Here is a 27539-nt window from a genome sequence, read left to right on the forward strand (position 1 = left end):
CTCCGAGGACAACATCCCTAGAGGACAATTCATCTCCGAGGACAAATATAGTCATCACTGGATATCTTAATTTCACCTGGGGGACAGTGCGTTGGCAACATGGGAAAATTATACCTATACAATACTGCGAGGACATTCCTATCAGATAATTCGCACAGTGCTACCCACCAGGACGATTCGTCCAGTTACTCGTCGTCTTTGGACAATTTTCCGCATAGGACATTCGTCCTGAGACAATCAGTCAGCGAGGACACTTTGTCCAAATTCGGCTACGAGGATAATTTGTGCCAACGGGGCAAAGTGTCTCCATTGGACTAATCGTCCAGCCTCATGAAATTCCCTACCAATATTGTCACTGACACCAGAAACAACGTGTCCCAGCATTGTCCTCGAGACAACCTGCATGTTTTCTGGTACACCCTGTGTATTCTTTAAATGTGGATGGCTGTCAGTGGCCAGGATGAAGCATATGATTTATTTACTGATATTCGTACACGTAGAGTACAACTGCTCAAAAGTGCACAACCTCACATTTTCTGATCATCAATAAAGACCACATGTGGTATTTTCATACTCCTCGGGTGATTGGAATGATGTACATGTACATGTACATAGAATTCCAAATGGACTTTTCGAGTAGGGGACATGAGTTGAAGAAATGGACAGCGCCAAATCCTTAGTGTAAACTTGCTGGAACGCAGGTCGGTAGTCGTTTGAGACACCCTTTTCACATATTCGTGTGTGGTAGTTGTTCTATTGATGGATTCATCAAAATAATTCAATGCAAGGGCAAGGGAGCATTACCACATTGAGATAGTCTCAACCTGTCCCAATCCAGAGGGGTTTTTTACAGGTAGGTTCGTACCATTGTGTACATTGACAGCCAATCAGAGCTCAGTAACTTCGCCTGACGTCATCAAGTAAGAAACGCACGTGTTGTTAGTCAGTAAACAAGATCAGCGATGCACATTGACATATGGTGCGAGTTCGAATCTCCGAAGGACCCAAAAAATGTTTTTATTGCTTTTTTTCATTTACTTAATTATTTTGATAATAAATTTCTCTTCAGAAATTTGGTCTTTTTGTGCTGTCAATGTACACAAAGGTTCGAACCTACCTGTAAAAAAAACTTGCACAATCTGGCGTTTATGTGAAGACATAGTCACAACCTGATGTTCTCTTGTTTGTGTTGTCTGTTGAACAAGTGAGGCTGGATGTCGAAGGATGTCAACCAGTGTGGCGATACCAGTATCTGGTCACCGGAAATTGCCAACAGACCGTTATCCTTTGTTGTTCCAAGGGTCAGTGGATCCATTAGGTTTTAGTTGGGGAGGTCACGTCTTCAGCAGGGGCAAGCCACCAAAGTTTTTGCAAATGTCATTTTTGACACAGCTGTTTATGTGAGGCAAAGACGCCTCATATTTGATCAAAACATCAGGACAATTTCATATTTGGTCGGGCAGAAAGCCTACAGCAGCTTTATCATCAGCACATGTTAGCGCTGGGACGGGAGTAACATAGTTCATGAGATCCCATGTATATAGGGTACAAATATATTGAACTAAGGACCATACTTTTGTGAACTTCCGTTTATTCACCATCCAATTATGTAACAATTACAAAATGCAGATGCTCTGTTTTCTCAAATTAATCTTGAATGGACCCATAACAAAGAACCAATCTCTTCTGTTTTGGTGAAGACATAGTCACAACCTTGTGATTATGATGGCAGACTTGGCCCATTAGTATTGTAAAGTCAATAAGTGTTGCACTCCTAGTATGTGTTGCAGGAGGCCAAAGTACATTAAATCTTACTGAATAACATTTTGTTTCCCTGACATACATGTACATGTAGTTGTTTAATTGTTTTTGTTATATTCACGGTATTGAATGTCCTCTCATATTGTTTTACACCAACACTGGCTTCACAATCCAAATGGAACAGCCTAACAGTAGTTCTTGTAATAAAATAGGTCCATTTAAAATCCCGGGAAAAAACAGAGCACCTTTTTTGACAATGCATGCCCTCAAAGACCGCAACAAGTCACAAATCATCAATACTATAATCAATACGATCTATCAGACAATGTTCACAGAGCACTTTACCCCAAATTCTATAGCAATTAACCAGCTTGCATTTGCCTGGCAAGCAATTACTGTACATTAATGTAAAAGCATATACAACAATTTTGCTCAAATAGGTGGACTCTGCTTGTTAGTGTTTTACTTCGATGAACACTTGGTCAAGAAATGAAGAGGCGAGAATAACATAATCAAATGTGAAGTTTGCTACAGCTTTTGTAATTGAAGGCCGAAGTGAAGAAACCATATTTGGCCATCAAACTTCTCCAAGCAAAATGAAATCCTTTAAATGTATTCGGACCCTTGCTAAGAACTCCAGATGTGATGGCTTCCAGCCAATCTTTGAGTAATTACAGATTCCAAGTCAGCATCCTTCCCGACTTATTCTAAAGTTATTCAAAATCAAACAGAAATTTAAGAAAGCATCTACCAAAACAATTCCAGCCAGTGGTTAAAACACGACCATTTAACATATTCCATGGCCTAACGTGTAGGCTACGTTTTGACTACTTCAATAATTATACCACAACATTCTGTACGAATTACTAAATATGAAATAAAGCATAGTGTTCGTGTTATCAGGCAAAAATTAAACGCCATGGATAATGTAAGCCATGTGTTGGTGCTCCTAAAGATTGCGAAAATTTGTTAGAAATACATCAAGAAAATGTTTAGTGCTCCTAATGGGCAAATACATTATAAATGTACGACAGTGTATTCTCTTTGTAAGCGAAATGTACAAAAGCTGCAAGAAGGTAATTTCCATAGGAAGATGGACATGTCATTCTCAATTTTAAAAACTGACATATTTTCCTGGAAAAAATAAGGTCTTACAGCCTCTAGGAATCAACAACACAGGCTTATATGATAATAATAATGTCACATTGAATAAACCATAAATGCTTAGAGGAGATTAGCATCAAGCCATCAACAAGCTTGACAATTACGTAACCAAACAACTGACCAAGTGTCCAAATGTGAAAATTTGTTTGATGCAAATCTCGGTACGTACTCACAATGGAAGGGTTTCCAACAACATGGCCGTGTCTATTTCATGCGTATAGCAGCTGAACATGTTTAATAAATGATATGAAATTGAAATGTATTCAAGTAGAAGGTGCATGTCATGGCTCTTCTAAAGTTTCAAAAGTTAGTTTTCCTCTCTTCAAAAGAAGATTTAAATTATTTCTAGTCAAGTGAAAACAAGAAATTATGGTTCGACCGTGAACTCATTTTGTGCGTGAATGTTACAACCTCAAAACAACAAGAGTTGTGAATCGAGAACATGTCAGAATAATGGTGTAAATCTCTTTTTCTAAATTGTCGCATGAAAATATGAGACATGACCATGTTGGTACGGTCTCAAATAGAAATTACATCTAGTTTACTTTAAAGTTGCAAAAACAACAGGTTTCTGTCTTCAAGTGACAACACTTAGAGTAACAGATTCATCTCTGGTTTGACAAGAAGATTACCATTTAAGTATTCCATAATGATCATAAGAAGAATTACCAATTAAGTTATTTCATCATAAGAATTACTAGACGTAAACAGTACTTGATAGGTTACAAAGGAAGGCCACGCACGCTGAGGCTGACTTAACACTGTACATCACTGTTAATTACTAATCTCCATTTGAAGAAAATTCTGTACAACTAGATAAAACTCTGTCAACGACTTGTAAAGACTGGTTGTGCCAACTTTATATAACTACATTCATACACTTGAACTATTTCAACACCACCTAGTCAAAAAGATAAAAACAATACTATTGTAGTTTCAATTCAAGCCAGATGTTAGAACTATCAAGTTGACTCACAAAAACTCGCAATGCAAAATACACCTACGAAGATCTTCATTGCAGAGGATTAAAACTTCAAAAGCGACTGCAGAACTGCAAAATTTTCTTAATTCCAGTTTGATACAACCAATTCTTCAAAATGAACTTCCATCCAAAACAGGCCTGTGTTTACCAACAGAATGATATACACCAATGATTAAGTGGATGCGAGGAGTGGTTTAGAAAAGAAATAAAAATAGAAGTCCTGAGAGATGTTGTATTCATATTGAGATGTTTCAAACTAAAACCTGCTATACGGTTGTCTTTCGTCTCTCGTGGTGAATATCATGTCATCCGACTTATTTTATTTTGACGATAGATCTTAAATTGATTATTTAAACCATTGTCAGGGCTTTCAAGTTCAATGTGCATGAACCAGCCTTAGGATACCAGGGGAGCCACCTATGAAACAGAAAGTGAACTGGACAAACCTGTGCATACAGATATTGTACTGGTCACTTTTCGTTTTGAAGTTGGCTCCCTTGGTATCATATCAAGGAGGCTATATTTTTTCATAAAACTTGTCCTTTGGGAACACTTGTTGCAGAAAACGGCACCTCTGCTGTCAGAAACCATAACTCGGGAGTCGGTTGTCAATAAAAGATGAGTTAAATTTAAAGTTCACACACAAAGAAAAGGAAATATTTCATTATCTGGCACCTAAACATTACAACATTTTAACAAGACATACTGTACAACAGAATACATGTACAAGGAAAGTAGGAAAATGATAGGTGCTGGTCTCACCAGAGAACTTTACAAAATTCAAGTTACTATAACAAACATGCTGGAACAATGGGACACAAAATACCTGGAGAGCTGAACCATGAACCTCCAAATTACAGAATAACAATTGCGCATGTTGAATGATGAATGTAACTCTATGAGTTTACTTAGTACAAGGGACTTAGGGGAACACTTAGTATTACTACTACACCTGAAATTGTTGCGAGGAAATGAGTGCTGAACAGTTAAAGATAGCTTGAAATACAAAAGTGAGAGCTCAATACCAATTAGTTCATAGTGCTATACATGTCTATGTCCGTAGCATTTCGTGAGCAAAAACTAGGTAAAATTCATCAAAATGCACGACTTGGCAAAAACAAAAAGTGTTGATTCACAAAGCAAATTAAAGCATCACACAGTCATACATTGCAGAATACAAGCCCAAAATATACAGTTAGTTATCTAGAAGTTTACTTAAAGTTACACATATCACATGAAGCTGAAGCGTTTACAAACATGAGCCAAGAGAAAAAACATAATCGGAAAGTTCACAATTAAAAGCAGATACCTGCGTTTTTAATTCGAAACTTTCAAAGTACGCGATGACAGTTTTTCAGCCCTTTGAGAGTAGAGTAAAATGTTTTTACCAAGAATGAAACATTTTAGAGACATTAAGAACTATTGAAATGTCTGTGAGAGGAAGTCAGATGAATGTATTCGAAAAGTTGCGTCCTTTTTCTCTTTCCACAGTATAAATGGTGGTTGCAGTATAGAAATAAACAACAGCATGTAGGAACCACTCCAATCAGGTCTCAAAGAGTAAAAACTGACAATAACCTTTGAACTAAAACAAGGGCACCTCTCATTAAAACAAAACTCTCGAACTGCCTAACATCAAAATACAGGCATACATCAATAGCAAGTAACTATCTGTTGATTTTAAACAAATGCCTTAGATTTTATTTGAAAAATTATTATCTTCTGATAAACTTGTAATAAAAATGTGAAATAAAAATGAAAATACTTAAATTTTTATAAAATATGTTAGAAAGAGGGAATGAAAACGATCATTTCACTCTACCGAAAATAGGATCTGTCATTCTGTCATGCTTCAAAATTAAGCCTTAGTTCCACAATTGAAATGTAGATGGCACCGTCATACTGGCAAGAAATAAATTTTACAAAAGAATTGACACCAAGATGTACAGTTTTCTTCGAGAAACTTTGTGTAGGATTTATACTAAGCTGCTAAAATAGAGGACTTCTGTACTCTGGCATCCTACTCTTTCAATGCCAAAACACATGTCTCACCCAAACTGTACATCTTGGCACCACAAAATTAAAGCAATTTTCATACACTTTCATGTATATGGCAAGTAACAGTCTCTTTCACATCTGAAGTCATTTTGAAACAGAAATGAGATGTACCTCTTTACTTGGTCATAAAATTGGTGCCTTTTTAGGCAGAGCTGAGGTTGGGCCTAATCAGTGCTTAAATATTGTGTCGCAAACGAAAAACGGCCTCAGATGTGACGGAGACTGTAACAAATCTTTTTTGAAGTTATATCATTTCATCTCAATAGTCGATTCTGAAAACTAATTCAATTTGGCTCAACTGAATATTTACACACACCTAGGATACTTTCTAATATATACAGACGTTTTTCGATAGCATATCTGCGTGGAATAGCTCTAAATGTACAAGCTAACACGGGGACAGACACTTCTCTGTGGAAAGAAAGCTGTTTTTCCATCTTAACCAATCAAGGGTTAACATTAACAAATTGATCTACTCATGAGAATCACATCAGAGCTGTTTGAATTTCAACCCCTGAAGCTTCAAGATGTTTTGTTCCTAGCTGGACCAAGTATTATCAATGCACCGTGGCCCACTGGCCCCTTGCCATTAGAGACAAATGCTAGTGTCAGCTCAACTGAGCATAATCCCCTTCAATAAATTCAACGTACATTTGTGATTTTGGGACTTACTGCCAATGGTACTGCCAGTGCTGATTGGTCAACCAGCCCATCTCTGCAGCCAAAGACATTAAAAAGGTGCAAATGATTAATAAAACACATATCAAGATATAGAAAGGCGTCAGCTCAACCGAGCATAATCCCCTTCAATAAATTCTACGTACATTTGTGATTTTGGGACTTACTGCCAATGGTACTGCCAGTGCCGATTGGTCAACCAGCCCATCTCTGCAGCCAAAGGCATTAAAAAGGTGCAAATGATTAATAAAACACATATCAAGATACAGAAAGGCACCATTTGAAACAAGCAAAGAATGTCATTACATTGAAATAAACAAAGAATGCCACTAAATTTGAAATAAGGAAAGAATTTCATAACATTACACATGTTCAGGCCACCAGCAGAGGAGCTTGTAAAATTCTATTGTCAGTCACATCAAATTACAACAGCCACAGAACGTATTTTGTGAGGTTGAATCGTATACGAATGGAGTTACTTGTGTTTTTTATAAAATATTTGTACGAATAAAATGCACTATAACCTCACCAGTACTAGATCATCTCAATATTTGTGAGCTATCCGCAGCTGTGATGAGATTGGTAAAATTATCAATTAACTTTCCTTTCTAAAAACTACCAGCAATCTGCAACTAGCAAAGCACCTTAAGACAGCAACTAATTTTAGCATGAGGCAAATCTGGTCCATTCAAAATTCACTGTGGATATGCTATTGCAATACAGAGATGAAAGCGATATGCTTTAAACATAATTGATATCAAAATTGGAACTAAAATGCAGTTGCTGGTGAAGGTTCAAATCCAATTAGTTAGGTGTCGTTAGTAGAGAAGTGGGCTAAATCCATTATTAACATGATTAGAAGGCAAAAATATCCCATCTTAATGAAAGAACATACATGTATGCTTCAACTTCAGTTTGCTATACTTGATTTCTTGACAACATGAACCTAGCTGAAACCTTGATTAAAGTTCGATGCTTTTCAAATCTAGCATCATGTCTCCTCGTTACAGCAAACCGAAGGTGAAACAGCCTCTTGTAATGATGCATCATCAGTTTGCATTTTCCAGTCTTTACAAAATGCTACAACAAGAAATGTCCGTTTAACATTTATAAAATCATCAAGAACTTTGCAACACATTCACGACCAACAAACTGATGCCAAAACAACTCACAGAAGCTCCAGTTACGCTAAAGTTAAATCGACTACTTTGACAAATCTCACGCATCTAAATTGACGTTTTAGCTATTTGTAGTCTAATTGCATTACATCTAGTGATCTCTCTGCAAGTGGTGTCATACAGGGTGACTCATTATGATACACCTGATCGTAATAGTCAAAGCATGCAGTTTGTTTCTATGAAAAAGTTTATAAGAAAGACGGTGACATGTGGATTGTCCAAACACTGAAGTATACAAACAACCTGTGTGAGCGCATAGATGCCACATGATACAATATATCATACATCATATAAAAGTCAAAAGGAACTTTGAATATACATCAAGTTTAGGAATCCTAATTCAACACGTTTTGTCACATATGTCATCACCACGACCACGAACATACACTTTTTCCAACAAGAAGACACGACCTTTGCCATCACAGTACATACCTATACACTGTTTACTTCTAATACAAAGAATTGAGAAATGGTTCCGATTGACTGGTGGGACTCCAAGTCCATAGTTCCGAAATATGCTATCAGATGGCGTTGGAAGGCCATAGAAATCCAAGAAACATTCCTCGTTTGAAAGTTGAGCTAGAGTAGGGAGCAGTATCAGGTGTTGTGTCAAAATATGTTTGGGATAAAAAAGCCCGTCCAGACTCACTAGCTGAACATTTGGACTGGCAGACTTCTCGTCTTTCAATCACAGCACTCCAGCGCCATATGGCAACAAATTTTGGAACTATCGACTCCAAGTGGTACCAATTAACCGAAACTTAGAGAAATATGCCTGGGTGCAGATATAATGCAGATTGGGTTGCATCCAAACTGGGCACCAGAAGATCAGCAATAATAATATATTAATTTGAGATCATAACGAACCTGATTTTTAGAGAAATTTTCAATTCTAATCTAAATGTACATTTCACCTCAAAACTGACAGAACTGCCAACATATTCATGTAATGTCCTATATCGCAAAAGGCAAGCCTAGTTTGGCAAACTTGAAATGGCTCTTTTATACAATTTTATTCATGAAGAACCAAAAATCCTATAAGTTTCTTTCAGATGAGATTTTATTCTAAATTGTAGAAGTCAAATATATGATTTTTTTCTTAAGTTTTATGCTTTCACCAAATTTTCTTTTAACTTGTAATTTGTATTGCACTCGCATTCATAAGGGAACAAATAGATGTATAATGCTTGTCTAAATTTTGTGAACGACTAATAAAAAATGTGTAACAGGTCTTGAAAATTTCAATAAATAGTCCACAACCAGTTGATGCCCATTTTATCTCGGGCCTCCTCTTAAATACATTGAAATACAATGCTAAAGAACACTGAATGCACAGCATATCCAAGTCTTCCCGAAATGAAATGAACACTTAAACACTGAGCTTCTGGTACTCAAGGATAACCATCTATCATGGCTTGCCTGACCCAGGCTTATCTGGCATATTACTAGATTGCTTATTACCGTTGTACCAATTCTCCACCAGAAAATACCGCACCTCCTTGTCAGTCAAGTCGGACTTCTCCCCGTCGGCGTCATCATCCTTTTTGTCCAAATCCTCGCTGTCATGTGTCGTGTCAATTTCCATCGGCTCCTCCTGAGCCTCTTCGACCCTCTCGGTCGCATGATACCCTGAATGCACGCCAGCATTTTTCTGCGGCTGCTTCCGAGCAACTGGTTCAGAAGAGGGTGCAGTGCGCCGCTCACCAAAAATATTCTCGCAGCTGTCCTTTGTGTCCAAGATATCAAAATCCGATGACGTTGCCATTCCCGACGAGCCCAGACTATTCGCCGTTACACGACTTCCAAAGCGGTTAAATCTAGAGTCTATAGATATGGTACAAGGTTGGGCCAAGAACCAATTTGATCTTCTCTCTAATTGAGCAAGTTGCCGCCGACGTACTAGTTCGAATCTTCCAAGGCTTATGGAATTGAACATGCCCTCGGACATGTCTTCTATTGCAGGGGATATGGGCTGTAAAGAGAAGGGAAGGTTGGGATGAGTATTGGGAGAAAATATTTAAAACTTCATGTCTATAGCAGTTGGGGTAGAAAAGTTAAAGCAACATGGCTTATCAGGTGATGTGAGCCTCCTGAACAAGACCACAAACTCTTGGAATACAGTAGCGAAAAACCTGTGATTCTGCCAAGTGTCTGAGACAAAGGCAAATCTATGGGAAGGCACTTTGGGTTCCAAAGTACCTTCATTGACTTTTACAGCTTCTGTGATAAAACAAGTCTTATGCATCATGACGCAGCTGATATGGACCTAATGCCTATAATAGCACCAGCATGCAGACATGACAAAACTCATGCATGTCTTTATCGAAGGCAAACAGAACCAACTGCAACAGTTTATTCATTGGTGAGGCATAAGTAAAGAGGGGCATGAGGGTGGAAAAGTCACTGTGACTTTGGACATTGAATGCAAGATGCTTTTGAACATAACCTGAACAATCAGTTATGACATTTTCATTCTGATATCAGCAATGTTTAACTACATTCTGAAAAGGGCATAAGGCAGAGACTTGCTGAAAATGAATGGAAATGCAGCATATGCAGATTTTGAGAACAGGCAAGATCATGATGCTGAAACAGAGATCATCAATCATATAAGTCGATGACGTCCATGCTGAAAGATGACATATGTCATAAGAAAGTTTGTATTTTTACATGTATAGCTTCGTCTGCGTAGAAAGAAAGTGTGATTGGGGCTAAAATCGAGGTCTAACTAAAGAAACTACTCCAGTTTATGTTTTGCATAAGAATCTCAAACAAAATTAATTTGGGCTGTTGGGGTCATTCAACAGTTTTGGATGGATCAAATAGGGCGGACACTCGAACAGCAAGAAGAGTGTGAACACTTATATAATGAACATTTGTTAACACATTCTGAACTGCAGAAGGTAAGGACTCAGACTGCTTTAGGTATCATTGAAGTATTGAAAGATGGCTGTGCTGAAAGTAGTACAGGAAGGAAAAAGAAATAGCGGGAAAAGAGCGACATTGACTTTAGGACAAATTTTGTTTTAATGACCACATGTTTGATAAGGCAGAATATGCCAATCCAGGATGCCTGACCCACCCAGCTCTTTGACGCTTTGACTAGAAGAAGGCATTTCTTTGATTTCAAGTTTCAGAGTTCAAAAGGGAAGACAGTAGCAATGTTCAGTGTCTTCAAGTTTTCACCTTGCCCCCTCTGCTCAAGATTATCCCAAGAGATGCAGATTTTTCTCCTTTTATCATCCTTCACCAAGCTCAAACTTATCACATGCAACATTCTAACGACAAGATGTACAGCATGCTTGAGACATGTGTGGGATATACAGCTATCAGGAGGCACAGTCAGTGTGTGGAAAGACAAAGAGTAGTCTTAACCAGCCTTGATACTATAAGACCTGATAGATTCACAAGTGATACAAGTTTATGAATTGTTTGACGTATAAGAACTTTAATCACAGTGACATAGTTATAAAGCTTAAGAGTAGAGAGTTGGGAAGAGAGAGTAATCTGTGAGGGTGTGACTAAAATGGTCTATGAATACCCTGTGGACTCAGCAGCAAGTATCTCCCACCTCAACAAGAGGGTGCTGCTGATTCCATAGGGTGACGAATGGGAATAAACTATACTCCTGGAAAAGTTACTGTGTGCACATGAAAAGAAACACACTTCATCATAAACTTTTAAAACATTGGCAAACTGACAGTTTTAACTGATGTAGCAAAATAAAATGTTGTGATGTCATGATCCATACTTTGCTAGAGACAGACTTGAACATGTTGAATGAAAATTCTGTCATTGGTCAAGTGAACGAAATTTCCTGAAAAGGTTAGGTGTGCATTCCAATGAACTGTTTGGTGATTTAACAATAATAACGAGGACTGAAAAATCATGTGGAAGTTGAAACCAGAGGAGAAACTGGGTTACAGTGATGATTATAAACGTGTGTGAAACGATGACATCATACGTCATGACAACATCTTGACTGATAGCAAATTCAAGTTTGAAAATGATTCATAATTTCGGCCACACACAAGAATACTGTGCCATTGGGGTTCATGCGGGTTTTATAGAATCACACACAGGCGTACACTGTGGAAACTGGGAATGCCATGTATTTTGGACACGTACATGTAGCTCCACTAGGTAAAACTACATGTAGAAAATACACAACATACAATGTACCACAGCCAGTGTTCTCGACACACCATTTTAGCAAGACAGGTCACCCCACAAAGAAAAGTTGACAGGAAAAGTTTCTTTCGATTTTGAACAGACTGCACAGCTATTTGATGTTGATTTTGCACAAAGCCATCATTGACTTGTAACTGACCAAAGACATGAAAGCTACTGCACTTATGTTGACTCGAGTTTCCTCCCAGCAGAAAGATATACACGACAAGGTTTGGTACAAAACGGATTTGATTAACTCCATGGATTGTTACCCTTCGAAACAAACTTTGCATCAAATTCTGAAACTACTACTTCCACCATGTGCCAAAAATGACATGTTAGAGAACACTGCACAGCCAAACTTACAATATTACAATTTGCCCGCATCCCGATCCAGGCCTTTAAATTGTATGTCTTCTCTGCAATAATGAATAGTGAGTATTGCCAATCATATCGTTTCTGATTATTACGACTCGGCGCCACCAAAATGTGTCGGTCTTGGCGGCACCTCTCAGGACTTGAGAGACGAGCCAAACATTGACAGAGAAGATGCCAAAGGGTTAATAACATGGTTGCTGTGGTTAGTTATGAGATTAATGGATGGATTAATTGAATGAGGATGAAGTATAATGACATGCCTAAAAGTCTCAAAAATCACAATTACCCTCATGATGAAAAATGGACAGGGGGATTCTGTTATGTTTCTAGAGATGACTGGGGTCAACTTATAGCAATAATCTGTACTATGTTACTTGGAACAGACTTCTGATTGTGGCGGTAGCAAACTGCACCAGCCACCCATTTGAGAGACGTCCCACAGATGTGATTATGATATGAATGCTGGTTGTGAAGTATTTCTTCCCAATGGATTAGTACAGATACAAAATAACCAAAATATAGCTTGATATCATTCAATGAAAACAGAGAACTTCCACTTCCAGATCAAAAGTTTCTAATCATTCAAGTATCATAGGACAGATCACCAGAACCAATGTTAATGCTATTTCGTTATTTCACGAAATCCCACCAAATCAAGTTTCGAGTCCCACCTGTGAAGTCCATTTTTTCTTTTTCCTTTGGTTAAGCGCTTGGAGTCCTGGACCAACCAGGCTGAGAGAACTGTGGCAAGGGGGATGCTGGTTCAACTGTAATATGTATTCCAGAAATGAACAGAGGTTTTAGCGATGTAACAATCATAACTAAATATACTATAGTGTTGCTTTTCTCCTGTGGAGAATGTGTAGCTTGTTTCGACATGCATAGTGGGTATGTTCCAACACTGGTGTGAATCTAGTCTTAGAAACTGCTATTCACAAAGAATGTATACAAAAATAACCCATCTTGACCACAAAAAGATAAACTTTTGGTACAGCAAAAGATATCACGACTCGGCATGAATGCAAAATTACTAAACTCACCTGCACACATATACATTTTATGGGGCCAATACACTTGGAAACGTAGCAAAATCACCACATCAAAATTCTCAAGACAATATTTTAGAATTGACTTCAGACAGTGACGCACTAACTTGTCAGAAACATCAATAATTTTGCACCGGTTCAACAATCATTTTGACACCCTGTGATCATTACAGTGAGGAGTGCAGGACTTCTTGCAGGTGAGGACGAGTTATTCATTTTTTGACGATTTTGGCACAAAAAAGATTTCGATAACTGCCAAACAGAAACAGAAGGACTAGATACACATCAATTTTGGAACAAGCACAAGAACATGAATAGTGGGCTATACAGTCAAGTGAATTACCCAAGACACAAAATCTACCTGATCAAGATCAAAAGATGTTTGAAACCAAGCAGCACAGTTAAACATGTGCCTCACATGAATATTGTGAATAAATCCTACAAAGTGTAACATGCGGATGTATGGTACACTTGTTCACTATAGATGGCGCATTTTTCCAAACCTCACCCAAAACCATTACCAGTAAGGTTAAAGCAATTTTCATGAGACTTGTCATAGCGGTCACTAGGGTATGATGGTTTTGTCAAGGGATGTAAGCATAAACAGGCATGAATCAATGGATGGATGGTTGAATTTCCACCAGAGGTCACCAGGAAAATGGTTTGTGCACTTCGCTACAGCCTCTTTCAAAGAATATGTCCAAAAAATTAATAAGCCGAGGCAGTAATGTAAGAACTATTTCTAGAAAAGTACTTAATACGTCATTTTAAAACACCCAGTATAAACCCAAGCAAGCGAATATATTCATTAACTGCCATTTATTTGACCCCTGGAGGTCAAAGCATAGGTGTTTAAAGCATATGCGTCAAGCTTGGCCGAGATGCCAAGGGCAGCGCTGATGTGAAATATGGTGTTGTCTTTGTAAGAGCTTTTATTAAATCGGAGATTTCTGTGATATATTTACAAGTGTTGTTGTATAACGGCTTAGTTCAGGCTTTGGAAATACATGAAGTTCATCAAAAGTCGTGTAGGCTCATCATCTCGCTCTCATTTGCCTCTCAGGCAACACCAATTTGACACTAGTACCTCCATTTGAATAGAAGGCATGGAGGCAAATCTTTCTTTGTTGGAGTGGTGAAGAAGCTTTAGTCTCCAAATTTAAGAACATTGGAATGTTGTACATTGTAATGCACTATATAAGAACTTATATCTACTTGTTGATAGTCTCTTGATACTTATGTGTTGTAATAACCCCCATCCACAAGTAAAACAGAAATGACACAAGTAGGCAAGGTCAGCTGTGAAGTGTGAATGAGAAGCAAAGCTGATGAACCTACATGAAACTGTTGACATGGTTTACAAACACACCGAACATTTCCTGCCTTTCCAGATTGATATCTCAAATATGTATTTTAATGCCTTGTATAAGGTTCAAAATACTTGACGCATACAATGTCAACTTTCAAGTGGATTTTTACACTTTCCCCAGTGCGTTATCTTCTGCAAGGTTTCCGCAGGGGTATACATCTAGATTTGTTGCTACACTACCACCGAATCCATTGTGCAAGTGCACTATCAACGCTAGACCATGGATGGGTGAATGTATGTTATGCTTTTTGGGCTAAGCACACGCTTTGCAGCTCATACCTGCTCGGGGTTGGTTTGGGATCTGTTGATCGCCAACACTCTGGACGCATCTAGTCTTTCATCGCTCTGGATGGAACGACAACAGATAAATTTGAAATTTCTAACACGAAAGTCATTACATGAACACTGAAAATGGTTCAAAATTTGGAAAATAAAGTTAGAGACTGTCAAATTAAAACCACATCAGTTTCAATCACATTCACTCAGGAAAATGGATTCACAACAAATACTTCATCTCCCATGTAATCATTTGGTGTCAAGTTCTAAACAGGATGGGTTTGGAAAAAAACACATCACTGAAAGGAAACAAGCGCACCACATCAAGAACTGAATGACTTTTATAAACGTGACAGCAACGCCATGATGACCTACCTTAGACACTTCTGGCGCAGACATGGAATTAGTCTGAGATTTATTCGACAATAGTCGTTGTAATGGCTGATGTTTCTCTTTCATTGAAGGCTTTCTAGATGAGATGCTGCCCTCGTCATAAGTATTCGAACGTCGTCGTGTCTCGTGGAATTCTTCCTCCGAGATAGCTGAAATGTGAAGAGCAGAAAATGAAATAGAGAATCAGGGTCGTCAGAGATATGATAATCAACAATTACAGACCATCATGACCAACCCAAAGTGAGCCAAGACCTTACACCTGTGATAAATTTCTGTGCTTTGAAATCCCAACTACCCATGTGAATAAATGTATGTATGCATGAGATAAGTTTGGTGAAGACCATGTATGATGTAAGGAGGAGAAAACCCAGCCCAAAGGAATCATAGTGAAAACTGAAGCCCTTAATGCGATGTTAAGTGTCAGAATCAGGTCATGGGCCAGGGATACATTCCAACTATCCTTATTCAGATCTTGAGATGATGAATGTCAATGAAATGGGTAATTAGTTAAACTGGGATAAAAAAATTTTAGAAACAAAAGAAACATGAGATCACATACAAAACACTTGGCATGCATGGACATAACTTGTAATTAGGCCCTTTCAAAAAGGGGTTGACAATACGAAGATGTTAATGCCAGAATAATAGATCAAAATACGTTACATTATAATAAGTGAGAAAAACATACAAATTAGATATTACATGTAACAAAGAATATCGTTATTTTTTTCCAAAAAAAACCTTTTACTATTAGTTTTGAAAAATATGTTGCCCTTTTATTGGATAGCTCACCGTTTCCGACATGAAAACCATATTTTTCACTCTCATTGAGCAGGAGGCGTGCAAACATCTCGAGCGACTTCTCGCCTAAACAAACATGCAAACACAAAAACATCATGCAAAGGCCAACAATAAACAATAAACAACAACAAAACAACACTACAACACTAAAAGCTGAAACATAACTGCATGGGTTAATGTTAGCAGAGGCTGCCCTTTTGTACTTCTAGAGTATAGTCTGCTCAACTGCCTGAAGATGTGTTTGGTTTGTCAACAAGATTATGCGACATGATGCTTTGATTGTTTGATATCACTCTCTCTATCTCATGTTCTTTATTCTCCTTTCATAGCCCTGGACAACCAAATTATCAGATGGACGAGTTACTTCAGTAATGTATATCCCCTGTGCTGTGGACAAGTAAAAATTCGTGAATTTTGGTATAAAACATATTGTACGGCAACTGTCCAATGGTAAAGGACTATGAGTCCCATTGAGCCTTTCTGCCACTCCAGAAACTGTGTAGAGAATTTCAAAATATATCACTGGGGTACCAATGTGTTTTGCAGTTTGAAATCTCATGTTTCCAAGCATCATATTACACTGTCTACATCCATTGCGACCAACTTTCAAAATTGCATATGCCATTGTTCTGAGGACTGTTATCACGGAACTTGAAATTCAAATACATTTAGCCTGACCCATGACTCGGTTCATATTTCCTTTTTTTCTGGAACACCCAGTGAATGATGTGTATGAATCAATGTCTACATGAACATACACTGTTGGAAACTGGTACTGTTACTGATCTCCCCAGAGATGATAATAACGCTGTCCTGGACATGATGTTAATCTGTTCTTAGCTAAAGGCTAAAGCACCAGACATTAATATACCTGATCAGTTAAGCGATTAATCAATATCAGCATGCCACACCCACAACAACTGTTCTCTTGACTGCATCATCTCTTTGTGTGGTGATCCCCATAAGAAGATTTGACAGATAATTTGAGGTTGCAGTCGACGGAGATTGAATTGAAAATGCCTCCGGGGAATATGTGTATGTGCATTGAGGTTTGATTGGTACAACAGTCACGGAAGAGTCAATCTCTCTTTTTTTACGCCATCAACCTTTCCTTTGGATCTTTTTGTACAGATGACAATGCTGTAATTTACACCCAGTTGGTCAATCAGCGCATTGTAGTCAGTGCATACATGAACTAAACAACAGAATTTATCCAAACATGCATAACTTCTGCACAGATAACAATGCAGGGGAGACTAAAGGCCTATTTCCAAATAGGCGTTTCACGTCGTGTAACAAGCATAAGGTTCTTCGTTATTTTACGGCATACATGTATTGCCAAGGAAGAATGCAGTGTGAAATGCTCATTTGGAGAGAGGTCTTTAAAAAGTTTGTCGTGCAGTGCCGTAAATTTAGAGAAATGTGAGGAAAACTGTTGTAACCTAAGAATTAAAATAATAATAATCTGAAGCACACCGTACTGGATAATATTGAAATCAACGTGTTATAATATGGCACAAAAAAAGTGCTGAAGTTGCTCAGTCAGTATGCCATTGCCAAGTGTGTGTATTTGGACAGAATCTGCTACTTGTAACTGAGTCACCAGAGAAACATCTTTGGTTAAACTTTAGAGTACCTCCATCTAGCCTACGACGTACCTCCATCAATGCTTTTGCGATGCAGGTATTTCTATACTGATTATATTTTATTTTATTCAATATTATCCAGCACCGACGTAGATGACGTTGAAACATGCTTCATGATAAGCATCTGTAGACCCCTGGAGTCTTACCTGCCAGAGTTTCGACTGTACAAACAAAAAGACAGGCATTGATCACAGACATGTACAAGACACTCTAAAACTCGCCCAGTACATACGCACACCAACCTGTGGCCAATTGACAATTTGTTTTTTGAAAGGGCACTTTCAACAAAATACTGAGTTAAAGGAAATGATGCCTAGGTTTCCCCAGAAAATTGGCCCCAGGTTGTATGTCCTGCTGATAACTGGACTGGAGTAACCCAAATATAGATTAGAGAAAAATTAAATAATTCCTACAGAGCAGGTGGTTAGGTACATTCAATTCAAACAAATGGGAGCATAACAAAATCCTTCAGTGGCCTAAGGTAGTCACATTGTATGAATCTTAATCTCTCTGGCTGCCTGATGACTTTGTTATGCCCCCAAGACATTGGAAATCATGAGTGTGTAAGGCAGACTGTGGTAACTTTCACAAGACTAATTGTACTAACATCATCAAGTGATACTTCAAGCATTGAGGACTCGGCACAGAACGAAAGGCAGCACAGAACAACTTACGGACAGCACACACGACAGAATCCAGGAGCGTGCTTGTCGAGATAACGACTACGGTTGTTCCAAGTGAGAACATTCATGTTCAGGTCAGGATAATTTGCAGCAGCACATTTAGTTTCCATCTGAACTAAAGAAGTACTGAACTTCTGGAATTTCAACTCAGGGCCCAATTCACAAAGCATTCCAAGCAGTTGCGTGTGGGTACATGTAGCACAATGCTGCTAAGAATGCTTTGTGAAACCGGCCCTGGGCTCTGCCGCTACAAACCGGCACACAAACATCTTTTTTCTCATACTTACGGGGCACAATGTCTGAAGGCGGATAGGAATATTCATATTTGAATGTTTCCCGCGTACATATCCCTGTTTGGGTTGAGTTTGCAAAGAACTGAACGTTACGTGCGCCAAACATATTTGTGACACCAAAGTTTGATATAAGTAGCTCGACTACTTGAGATGCACAGTTCACTTTTGTGGGGTCAGATGTGCACGATTGGAACACACTGCCGGCCACACTCTTTGCGACTGCTTCAACATGCATTTTATTGTACTCCGAATGATGAATCATGCGGAACCAAATCCCGAATAATAGCGCCACAAGCTGCTGCACAGGTTCGGCTAGGGAGGTCAGAATGCTGAAAGGTAAATATTTAGACTTTAAAATATCTGCCACGCAACACAAGCAAATATTTCAGACAACTAACATCTATAGCAGTGACTCCTTGAAGCAGAATTCCTCTCTATATTCTTAAAATGGGGCACAGTTGGGAACAGGCAAAGGTCAATACTGCCAAAAACCTCCAAGAAAGAACTTGACTTTCATTTTCATTGCATTAGCCTTACCATGCTTACCACAGTGCTGGCCTTACCTATTTACAGTATCTAACTGTTCATTAGGATCCTCTATGAAGTAAGACTCTAGCAATAACTCCTCTATTTCTAACCCAAACATTCCTCCAGGAATCCGTAATAAAAATCTCTGCAAATTACAAAAGTAAGCATGAGACAAGGTTCAAGGCACATCTTTCATCAATGTCTTGGTGCAGGGTTCTCCCACGCTGGTGGCTTTCTCTGACAAACTATTCTGTGAAATAACTGTACACTTGTTTTGCAATATTTCTGTATTCAAGCCTGGCTAACTGCTGCCAATAATGAGGACTTTTTGCCGAGTGGTGATTGCAGTGAGAACAATCGCCAACCAGCAGGGCCCTGGGAGGACGAATGGCAAATGATTCATGTCACTGGCACATGATTGACCCACGAGGACAAGCAATCTGTGTTGCATACAACAAATATTGCATGCCACTGCCATAAAACTCACTTGTCAGCAGTTTGTTTTAGTTTCTATTTTACTCACCTTGACTACATTTGCTAATGTATAGAAATTATATTCATGCCACATGATCGGTTTTCCCTCTTCCATTCGTTTTAAAATCTTCTTCATATCCTGAGGATTGCCTGGACGGCGGAACAGGTCATTTGTCGACATGCCATCCCTAGCGATAATCACTAGTAATTCCTGAAATAATTATTATAATGATTATATTATTGAAGATGTGTGCACTGTAGCATTTCTTTTTAAGATTTTGCATATTATATTTACAGGTCCTCCCATATCAGGGCACTGTACCCTGCCTTTTTTAGGCTGTTCATGACCATGTGTCATACATGATCGACACATCACAATCCCTTACTGATGAAACAACTTTTTCTGAAAGATTTCTCTTCAGTGAGGAGTTGAATCAAAAAACACACTCTTGCGTGATTTGAATTCTGGATGATGAGCAGATGCAAGGTAAATTTTTCATTTCTATTGATACACCCTTTAGTTCAAGTAAGTCAAGAGGCACCTCTCATCTCAATGGCACTCGAGTGTAAAGAATTGAAGTCTGCAGGCATTAAAAGCACTTGCCGAGGTAAAAACATGTAAGCCTGTGTTGATGATACACTCGTTGACCTTACCTTGAGTGGTTGTGGTAGTATCCCCTCTTTGAAGGACTCTTTCAAAGGAAGGCCAAACCTGACCCTGGAAGAGTAAATTGTTATATAATACATTACAATGGTATAAACTTGAAGGACATTTTTTCACTCATCGATTTTATACCAATCTCCATGAAAATTGTAGCACTGTTTCATGACATCTGTTTTGAAATTCAATTATCGACACTCAACAACACAACATTGATACATCAATAGAATCAACCTAACACTGGGCGCATCAATTTATTGATTTGGGTATGATTAGCCCAAGGTGATACAGCTTACTAAATATCACCTAGCAATTGGGCTCAGAACATTTAAAACCACAAACAGGCGTATCAGAATATTGGCTATTTGGATTTAGATGAATGCTGAATCGAAGAATCAGTTCTTGTGGGTGTGGAATAGTTAGCATGGGTGGTGCTGGTGAATGTTTGAATGAAGTCAGTACTGGGACTGAGAGTGAGAGACAAATATTGGTAACACAAATTAGCAGATTTCAGGGGTTTCAAACTGCTATAAAGGAGCCCTTGGGGCACCAAGCTGGTCAAGGGGGCCGGTGATCTCAGAGAAAGAAGACATAGCACCACATGACTTACTTTGTTGGCGCCTCCGGCTGGTTTGGGCCACCTCCGGTGGTGCCACCATGGTGGTCACCCATACACGAGAAGAAATTCCTGAGCACAGACATTTTAGATACGTTGTTGACCCATAGGCAAGTAGTTTTGACGATGAGAAAGATCTCGCTTGGTCATAACCAGTACAGCACATGATTGTCAGGTGTACACAGAGAGAAAGTGCATATTCTGGCATGCAGAAAACCTGAAAATATACAATTCGACAATAATCATTAGACATTGTTTGACAAGATTTTAATGTCAATAATGAACCAACAAATTTTAAACATGTGAAATGATACAGACACCCTGCAGGAAAAACTTAAAGAAGAAAAATTTCATTTAAGCACTGGCAAATGAGTTGACATGCTGATGATTAATAGTAGCAAAGTGTTAGGCCGACAAGCTTTTTTTCTGTTGCTGTGACAAGCCATGACAACAAAACAACCACTTAGTGGCTGCGGACCAATTTTTGTCAAGGCACCTTGACCAGCAATGACCTACTTGTGGTAAATATCACACGTCTCTAAATGATAAAAATCCCGAGATGAGGCATGCTTTTTACATTAAATACAACTGGCTCATTACCTCATACATTTTTGTATGTATTCCTCCTAAAGGATGGTTCATCACATCACAGTATATACATGTACAAATACCCATTGCTTACTCCAAGTATGTACATTTTGTACTTTATCGATACAAGAAGTGAAAGGTTGCACATCAAATGACACTGCCATAGAAAGATGTCATCTCAAATTATCTGGAAGCCAGCCAAAGTGATCTAATTATAGAAAACTGATATGCAGCTCAATCAAATCGCCTCGAAATTCATAATACCCACCCGTCCCAAGGATAATTCCCCTTAATCGACATGCTACGTTCTAACGTTAAGCTCCTGACTGACAATGTCTGAGCAGAGTTTTGTTAAGTAATCGTATAATGCAAGGTGGGGTATCATCTAATTCCTTAAGAAAACCCGATGTAGCACTTTTGTATGAAATAATCAGGTCCTAGGCATTATCCCCTGGAATCATGTTCCTTGACTTTTTTAAATGTTACTGCTTTACAGGCGACAAACAGGTTGTTTTGTGTAACATATCAATGTGCCTAGCATGTAATGTAGTCAGGCAACAAAAATTTGGCAGGTTTATTGTTCTAATCTAAATAAAGTTCTGCATTTCAAGAATCATTTGTAGATGAAACATCAATGGCAAGGTCAACTACGTCAGGTGAACAACATCAGGTGACAAAATAAATATTTAAAAATTGAAGGTATTTTGCAAGTGGTGATGACTCAGTTAACGGGGCGGGGGGGGGGGGGGGGGGGCAGTACATGTTCCCCGTAGTACCCATGAAAATCCGCAAATTGGAATACTGGCACGGAATTTGCCACTTCAAAATGTGGAATTTGTTGAAACATGTAGTAAAAAACAGAATTCTGTGTTTTCAAATTTAAAACACAGATTTTGACTGGGGTCAAGGGTTTTCAGCATTATTCATGGATTTTTTGCAAAATCAACACATTCTCCCTTGCTCCTATTGATGCTACGCTATCACACCACGTGGATATTGATTGTTCTTGCAAACTATCACGTTCCTGACTTGACTTCTAGTGCAGGGGAGTGATGATTGTTGTGATCAGCACTCCCGTGATATCTGAGACGAAGTTCTGAATACCTCCTGGAGGTATTATGTGACACAGACTCAGATCTGTGCATGATTCTAGATATCCCTGCGAGTGGGATGCTTTGCTTGCTGGAGTAGACAATCATCTCCAAGGGACCAATGCTTTCATCATCATCATCATCATTAAATGATGATGATGATGAATACCAGCGTCGCGTAACCCTAATGGATTTTTGCCAGAGGTATGGAGTTCAATATTGGCTGTTGTCCACCTAAGTGGGATCTTATACTTGCCCTGGAATACATAGATACTTATTCATCTGTATTTTGACGGACAGTTAAGACCCTCAAAACCATCTTCTTGAAGTCAATGACATTCCTTCATTCATTTGAAGTCCATTTTGACTTAGCATCATGCTATAATGAAGTGCACCAGATATACAGATCAGTGCAAAAGCACTCCTTACTACTAGTATGTCTATCTTTTGTAAGATCATTCAGCGTTACAAAATATATGAACATGTGTAGTCCTTCCTAACTTTGGACACTGAACGAATGAGCGATTATGAGTGACCCATGTCTTTAGACGGGGTTCAGCTACATGTACATGTATAAGATATCTATCTGTCTATAGACCCCCCGAAGAGGGATGCACTCAAAAACCCACATGACCAAAGGCTAAAAAATTTAAGTCGGTTTTACAGATGGGTAGAAAGTTTTTGTTTCCTGACAATTACACCAGACTAACAAAGTGGCAGTGAAAGATTTAAAATGGTGTTATTTTCAAAATAGTGAAATTGTTATTGTTGTGGTTTGGAGGGGGGGGGGCTTGTTTTGGTAGCTGTACTGCTCAAAACCCAACGTAAGTTTCAAAATAGCATATATCAAATCATGATTGCAAAGGGTCTGAACCTGGAGAGTTCTCATCCATAAATGACTTCAGGAAATGCAGGAAGCTCTGAATCCACACCTACAGACAATGATAGTTGTGATCTGCAATGCACTGGATAATATTATACCAATGCAAATACTCATATAAATTATGCACATTCAGCATGATAGGCCCTGCGAACATGTATCATCAATGGACAAAGGTGCCTTGGAATAATGATAAGTTTTAATAGTTGCCTGTTGGATAATTAACACATATTTCTCCATCCCTTTTGACCTACATCTCAACATACCACACTTGACATTCATACATCAATAATGGTATTATACATGACACTTCCATATGTAAAGTGCGATACGGATTTGGGAACACTAAACAGTCCCTGAATATACACAACATTATGCAGCCTGTATGGTGGCGCACATTGTATTTTGAAGGAGTGACAAACATCCTGTTATCTGTTTGTGATCATCATGTTATCTGTTTGTGATGTCAGATGAGGACCCAAGTGACATTTATATTCCCTTGCAGAACTTTGTTGCTAAACCAGAACCAGAACATGTCAACTCCATAAATGGGGAAAGAATTTACCATCTACTGACTTCTTCGGACTCTAAAATTGTAGGAATGGTAGTTACAAAAAGCGACAATAACAAGAAGATAACAACAGCTCCCTAACAACACACTACTTCATGTACCACAACGACTGATGAAATTAAATCTTTGCACATTATAAAAATAGATGACACCAGACACATGATATTGATAAAATTATCTTGCTTGATGAAGGGTACCTAGTGTGCAATATCATGAATGAAGTTGTTTGTACGGCGCTTTAAGTAAAGGCATGTACAAACTTTGTGTAAGAGAGTCCTTTGCTGTCATTTTGGCTGCTACAATAGACTACATTCGAAAGTCCGCCAGCAGACAAATGCTCAATACATATCCGGCATGTGTGCAATCATTTATTGGCCTGTGTACATTGAGCATCTGTTACTATCTGCTGGCCGACTTTTGAATGTGATATTCAAGTTCCAATTGGAATTATATTTTACATGTTTGACCTATCAGGTATTTAGTGAGGTATACAGGACCTCAATCACACATAAAAGGGTAGCGATGGGGTTAGGTCAAGTGCAGACAATACACTGCAATCCCCAACACCCCGACAGTGACACCGTTTTAGGCGTTTGCAGAAATAATCATGGCATATGTACTGTATCAGTGAGGTAGATGATGTATAGCTGCTGTTGCTCATTTATTATTGTTGACCTTCGCCATCACCATTTTGACTTCCTCTTACAATGATGTTTTTCTTACCGGTAGGCCGTACTCATTCTAAATCAGAGCCACCCCGCCACTCAACTACTGAAAAAATCTTTCTTCTAATTAGTAATTGTAGTATTATGCATTGATTAGCATTCACACTCCAACCGATAGTTACCATGAATGTAGTATGTTAGAGGGCACTGCACATGCTGCATATGTCCCTATTTGGTCAATGAATACAAAAACGAAACCGTCTTCTGTAAAACGAAACCAGTAATCTTTTCAGGACATCAAGGTTTGTGTACATAGGCTATGTGTACATCAATGTACACCAATGCCTTTTACACTAATTTTGGGGAATTTTGGAGAGGGTGGAAACGCCAAATAACAACTGTTTTCATGCACTGTTCAAGGTGCAAACGACAATATGCAATGCTGTTTGGTTAGAGAAATATCATATCTTCTTACCTAAGCTCCATTTCTAGACATCAACCCATCATTATTGGTAGTAAAATGAATTTTCTACAGTGACAAAATCCAGGGCTAGCTGAGAGTGTCCGCCATAACCATACATGGTGACCCGGAAGTAATACCAGTGAGTACCTTGACCTTTCATCACTTCTGGGGTTCAGTTACTACATGACTATGGTTCAGTTTCATAATTATATACCATAAAACTATGATATGCAGCCACTATGCAAGGTATGCATGTCTCATGTTGATTATACAACACAAGAACATATATTTCTCAGTAGAGATTAGCTAAATAACCCCATGAGGAATGATTTAATTCCAATTATCAAAATATCCGCGCCATCTGGGGTGCGCATATGGAACTGAAATATCCCTGATACCAGTAGTCTTTCTGGCTGTCCTGGCTGCTCCACAACATGATGAGAGAGATGAAACAGTCACAGCCAGCGGTCACAGCCATTCCAAATCAGTCTTTGCTGCTCCACCCGACCACCGTGTTGGCAACATGATGAGAGAGATGAGACTGTCACAATCAGGCCACATCAGTATTGTTGGCTGCTCTGCCAAGTTGTCAACATGATGAGAGAGCTGGGACAGTCACAGCCAAACCGAATCAATCCTGGCTGCTCCAACGTGTTGACAACATGATGAGAGAGATGAGACAGTCACAGCCAGGCCACATCAGTCTTGGCTGCTCTGCCAAGTTGTCAACATGGTGAGTGAGATGAGACAGTCACAGTCGGGCCGAATTAGTCCTGGCTGCTCGACCGTGTTGGCAAGGTGAGAGAGATGAGACGGTCACGGCCAGGCCAAATCAGTCTGCTGCTCTGCCAAGTTGTTGGACCAAGCTCCTTCGTGCTCATTCGGGCCATGGTTGGCCCAGGTGCGGCAAGACATTGGTGAGGGGTGGTATGCCAGATGAGAGTAGGCCTATGTCATCACGGCCAGGTTGTATTCTCAGGACAAGGGTTGCAGACTTGCGAGGGGAATCTCCGGGGTTGGAGGGGGTAGAAATGAAAAGCTTGCCAGCAAAAGGGGGTGGGGATTTCATATGGCTGTGACCAACTGGAGGGGTCTATTGAAAAGTCGGAGTACAAGGATGCTCTACAGATGTAATGGAGAGTGACCCCCTTGGAGGTTGTGACGATGTCTCCAAAAACAGGCCTTCTACATACCCTTTTCTGAGACATTGTGTATAGATCTCTGCATGGTAAGACAGATCGCAACTTTGGGCATAACTAGCTGCTTCGAGAAACATTTGTTGCGAATATTCATTTTGGAACCGTGATTACAAGGCTTATAATCTTGCTGATCTGAGACATCATGTTTATAGCACAGCAAATTGAACAGAATGAGCGACAATGAATGATTAGTTGGGATGATGTTTTCATGCCTTGTCAGGCCCTTATTTCAAAGCTTTATAAGGTTTGGTTGTGGCAGCATCTGCAATCTCATCAGGTCTGGTTGTGCCAGCATCTCCTGTCTATCAGGTCTGGTTCTGGTTGTGGCAGTATTGCAGTATCTGCAATCTCATCTGGTCTGGTTGTGCCAACATCTCCTGTCTATCAGGTCTGGATGTGACAGCATATGCTGTATTATCAGGTCTGGTTGTGGCAGCATGTTATGGTATGGTTGTTGCAGTAGGCCTATCTGCTGTATCTTCAGGTCTGGTGTTCTTATTTCATGCAATTCCTTTGTGAAAATGATCAGGTATTCACCATATGAAAATGAGACACATTTTCCTAACGGTGGAGACAAGGTCTACCCTCTAAAAACATGGTGCACTATGACGTTTGGGAGAGTACACATCTAGACACAGACAAAGTACGCACAGTGAAGGAGCATGGCACATCCAGCAAAGACTTGGTACACTCTCTGGCAACATGGCGAGCTATGGAGGGGAGGGCACATCCACTACAGAAGAGATATGGTGCACTACTGTCTCTTTGGCCGAAAGTCATTTCTGCAGGTAACAATATGTAGAGCGACGGTAAAATACACAGGCCCGTTGAAGTGGAAAACAGAAATATCCTCGTTTTTCACTTTCGCTCCGATATCTTTGACCGAGTAGACTAAGTCGGGTGGGGATTTACCTCAAGTCAAGGGGA

At 39.1% G+C, this 27539-nt stretch overlaps 1 protein-coding gene across 4 annotated transcripts; it reads right to left on the reverse strand.

Moving 5' to 3' along the window:
• Window positions 1-1574: 1574 nt before the first annotated feature.
• LOC135488843 (uncharacterized) lies at window positions 1575-25524 on the reverse strand. Of its 4 annotated transcripts, none has more exons than XM_064773760.1 (10): window positions 25426-25524; window positions 21150-21372; window positions 20533-20596; window positions 19928-20089; window positions 19440-19549; window positions 18871-19205; window positions 16246-16320; window positions 15436-15602; window positions 15064-15129; window positions 1575-9793 (listed from the first exon to the last, which is right to left on the reverse strand). In XM_064773760.1, the coding sequence occupies exons 2-10, from the start codon at window positions 21239-21241 to the stop codon at window positions 9230-9232; spliced, it is 1635 nt and encodes a 544-aa protein (XP_064629830.1). In that variant the 5' UTR covers window positions 21242-21372; window positions 25426-25524; the 3' UTR covers window positions 1575-9229. The 4 variants fall into 4 exon arrangements, with proteins under 4 accessions (XP_064629830.1, XP_064629831.1, XP_064629833.1 ...); XM_064773761.1 differs by lacking the exon at window positions 16246-16320 and adding an exon at window positions 18047-18061; XM_064773763.1 differs by lacking the exon at window positions 16246-16320.
• Between the last annotated feature and the right edge of the window lie 2015 nt (window positions 25525-27539).

Source organism: Lineus longissimus, chromosome 5 (assembly GCF_910592395.1).
Source record: "Lineus longissimus chromosome 5, tnLinLong1.2, whole genome shotgun sequence".
Lineage (NCBI taxonomy): Eukaryota > Metazoa > Nemertea > Pilidiophora > Heteronemertea > Lineidae > Lineus > Lineus longissimus.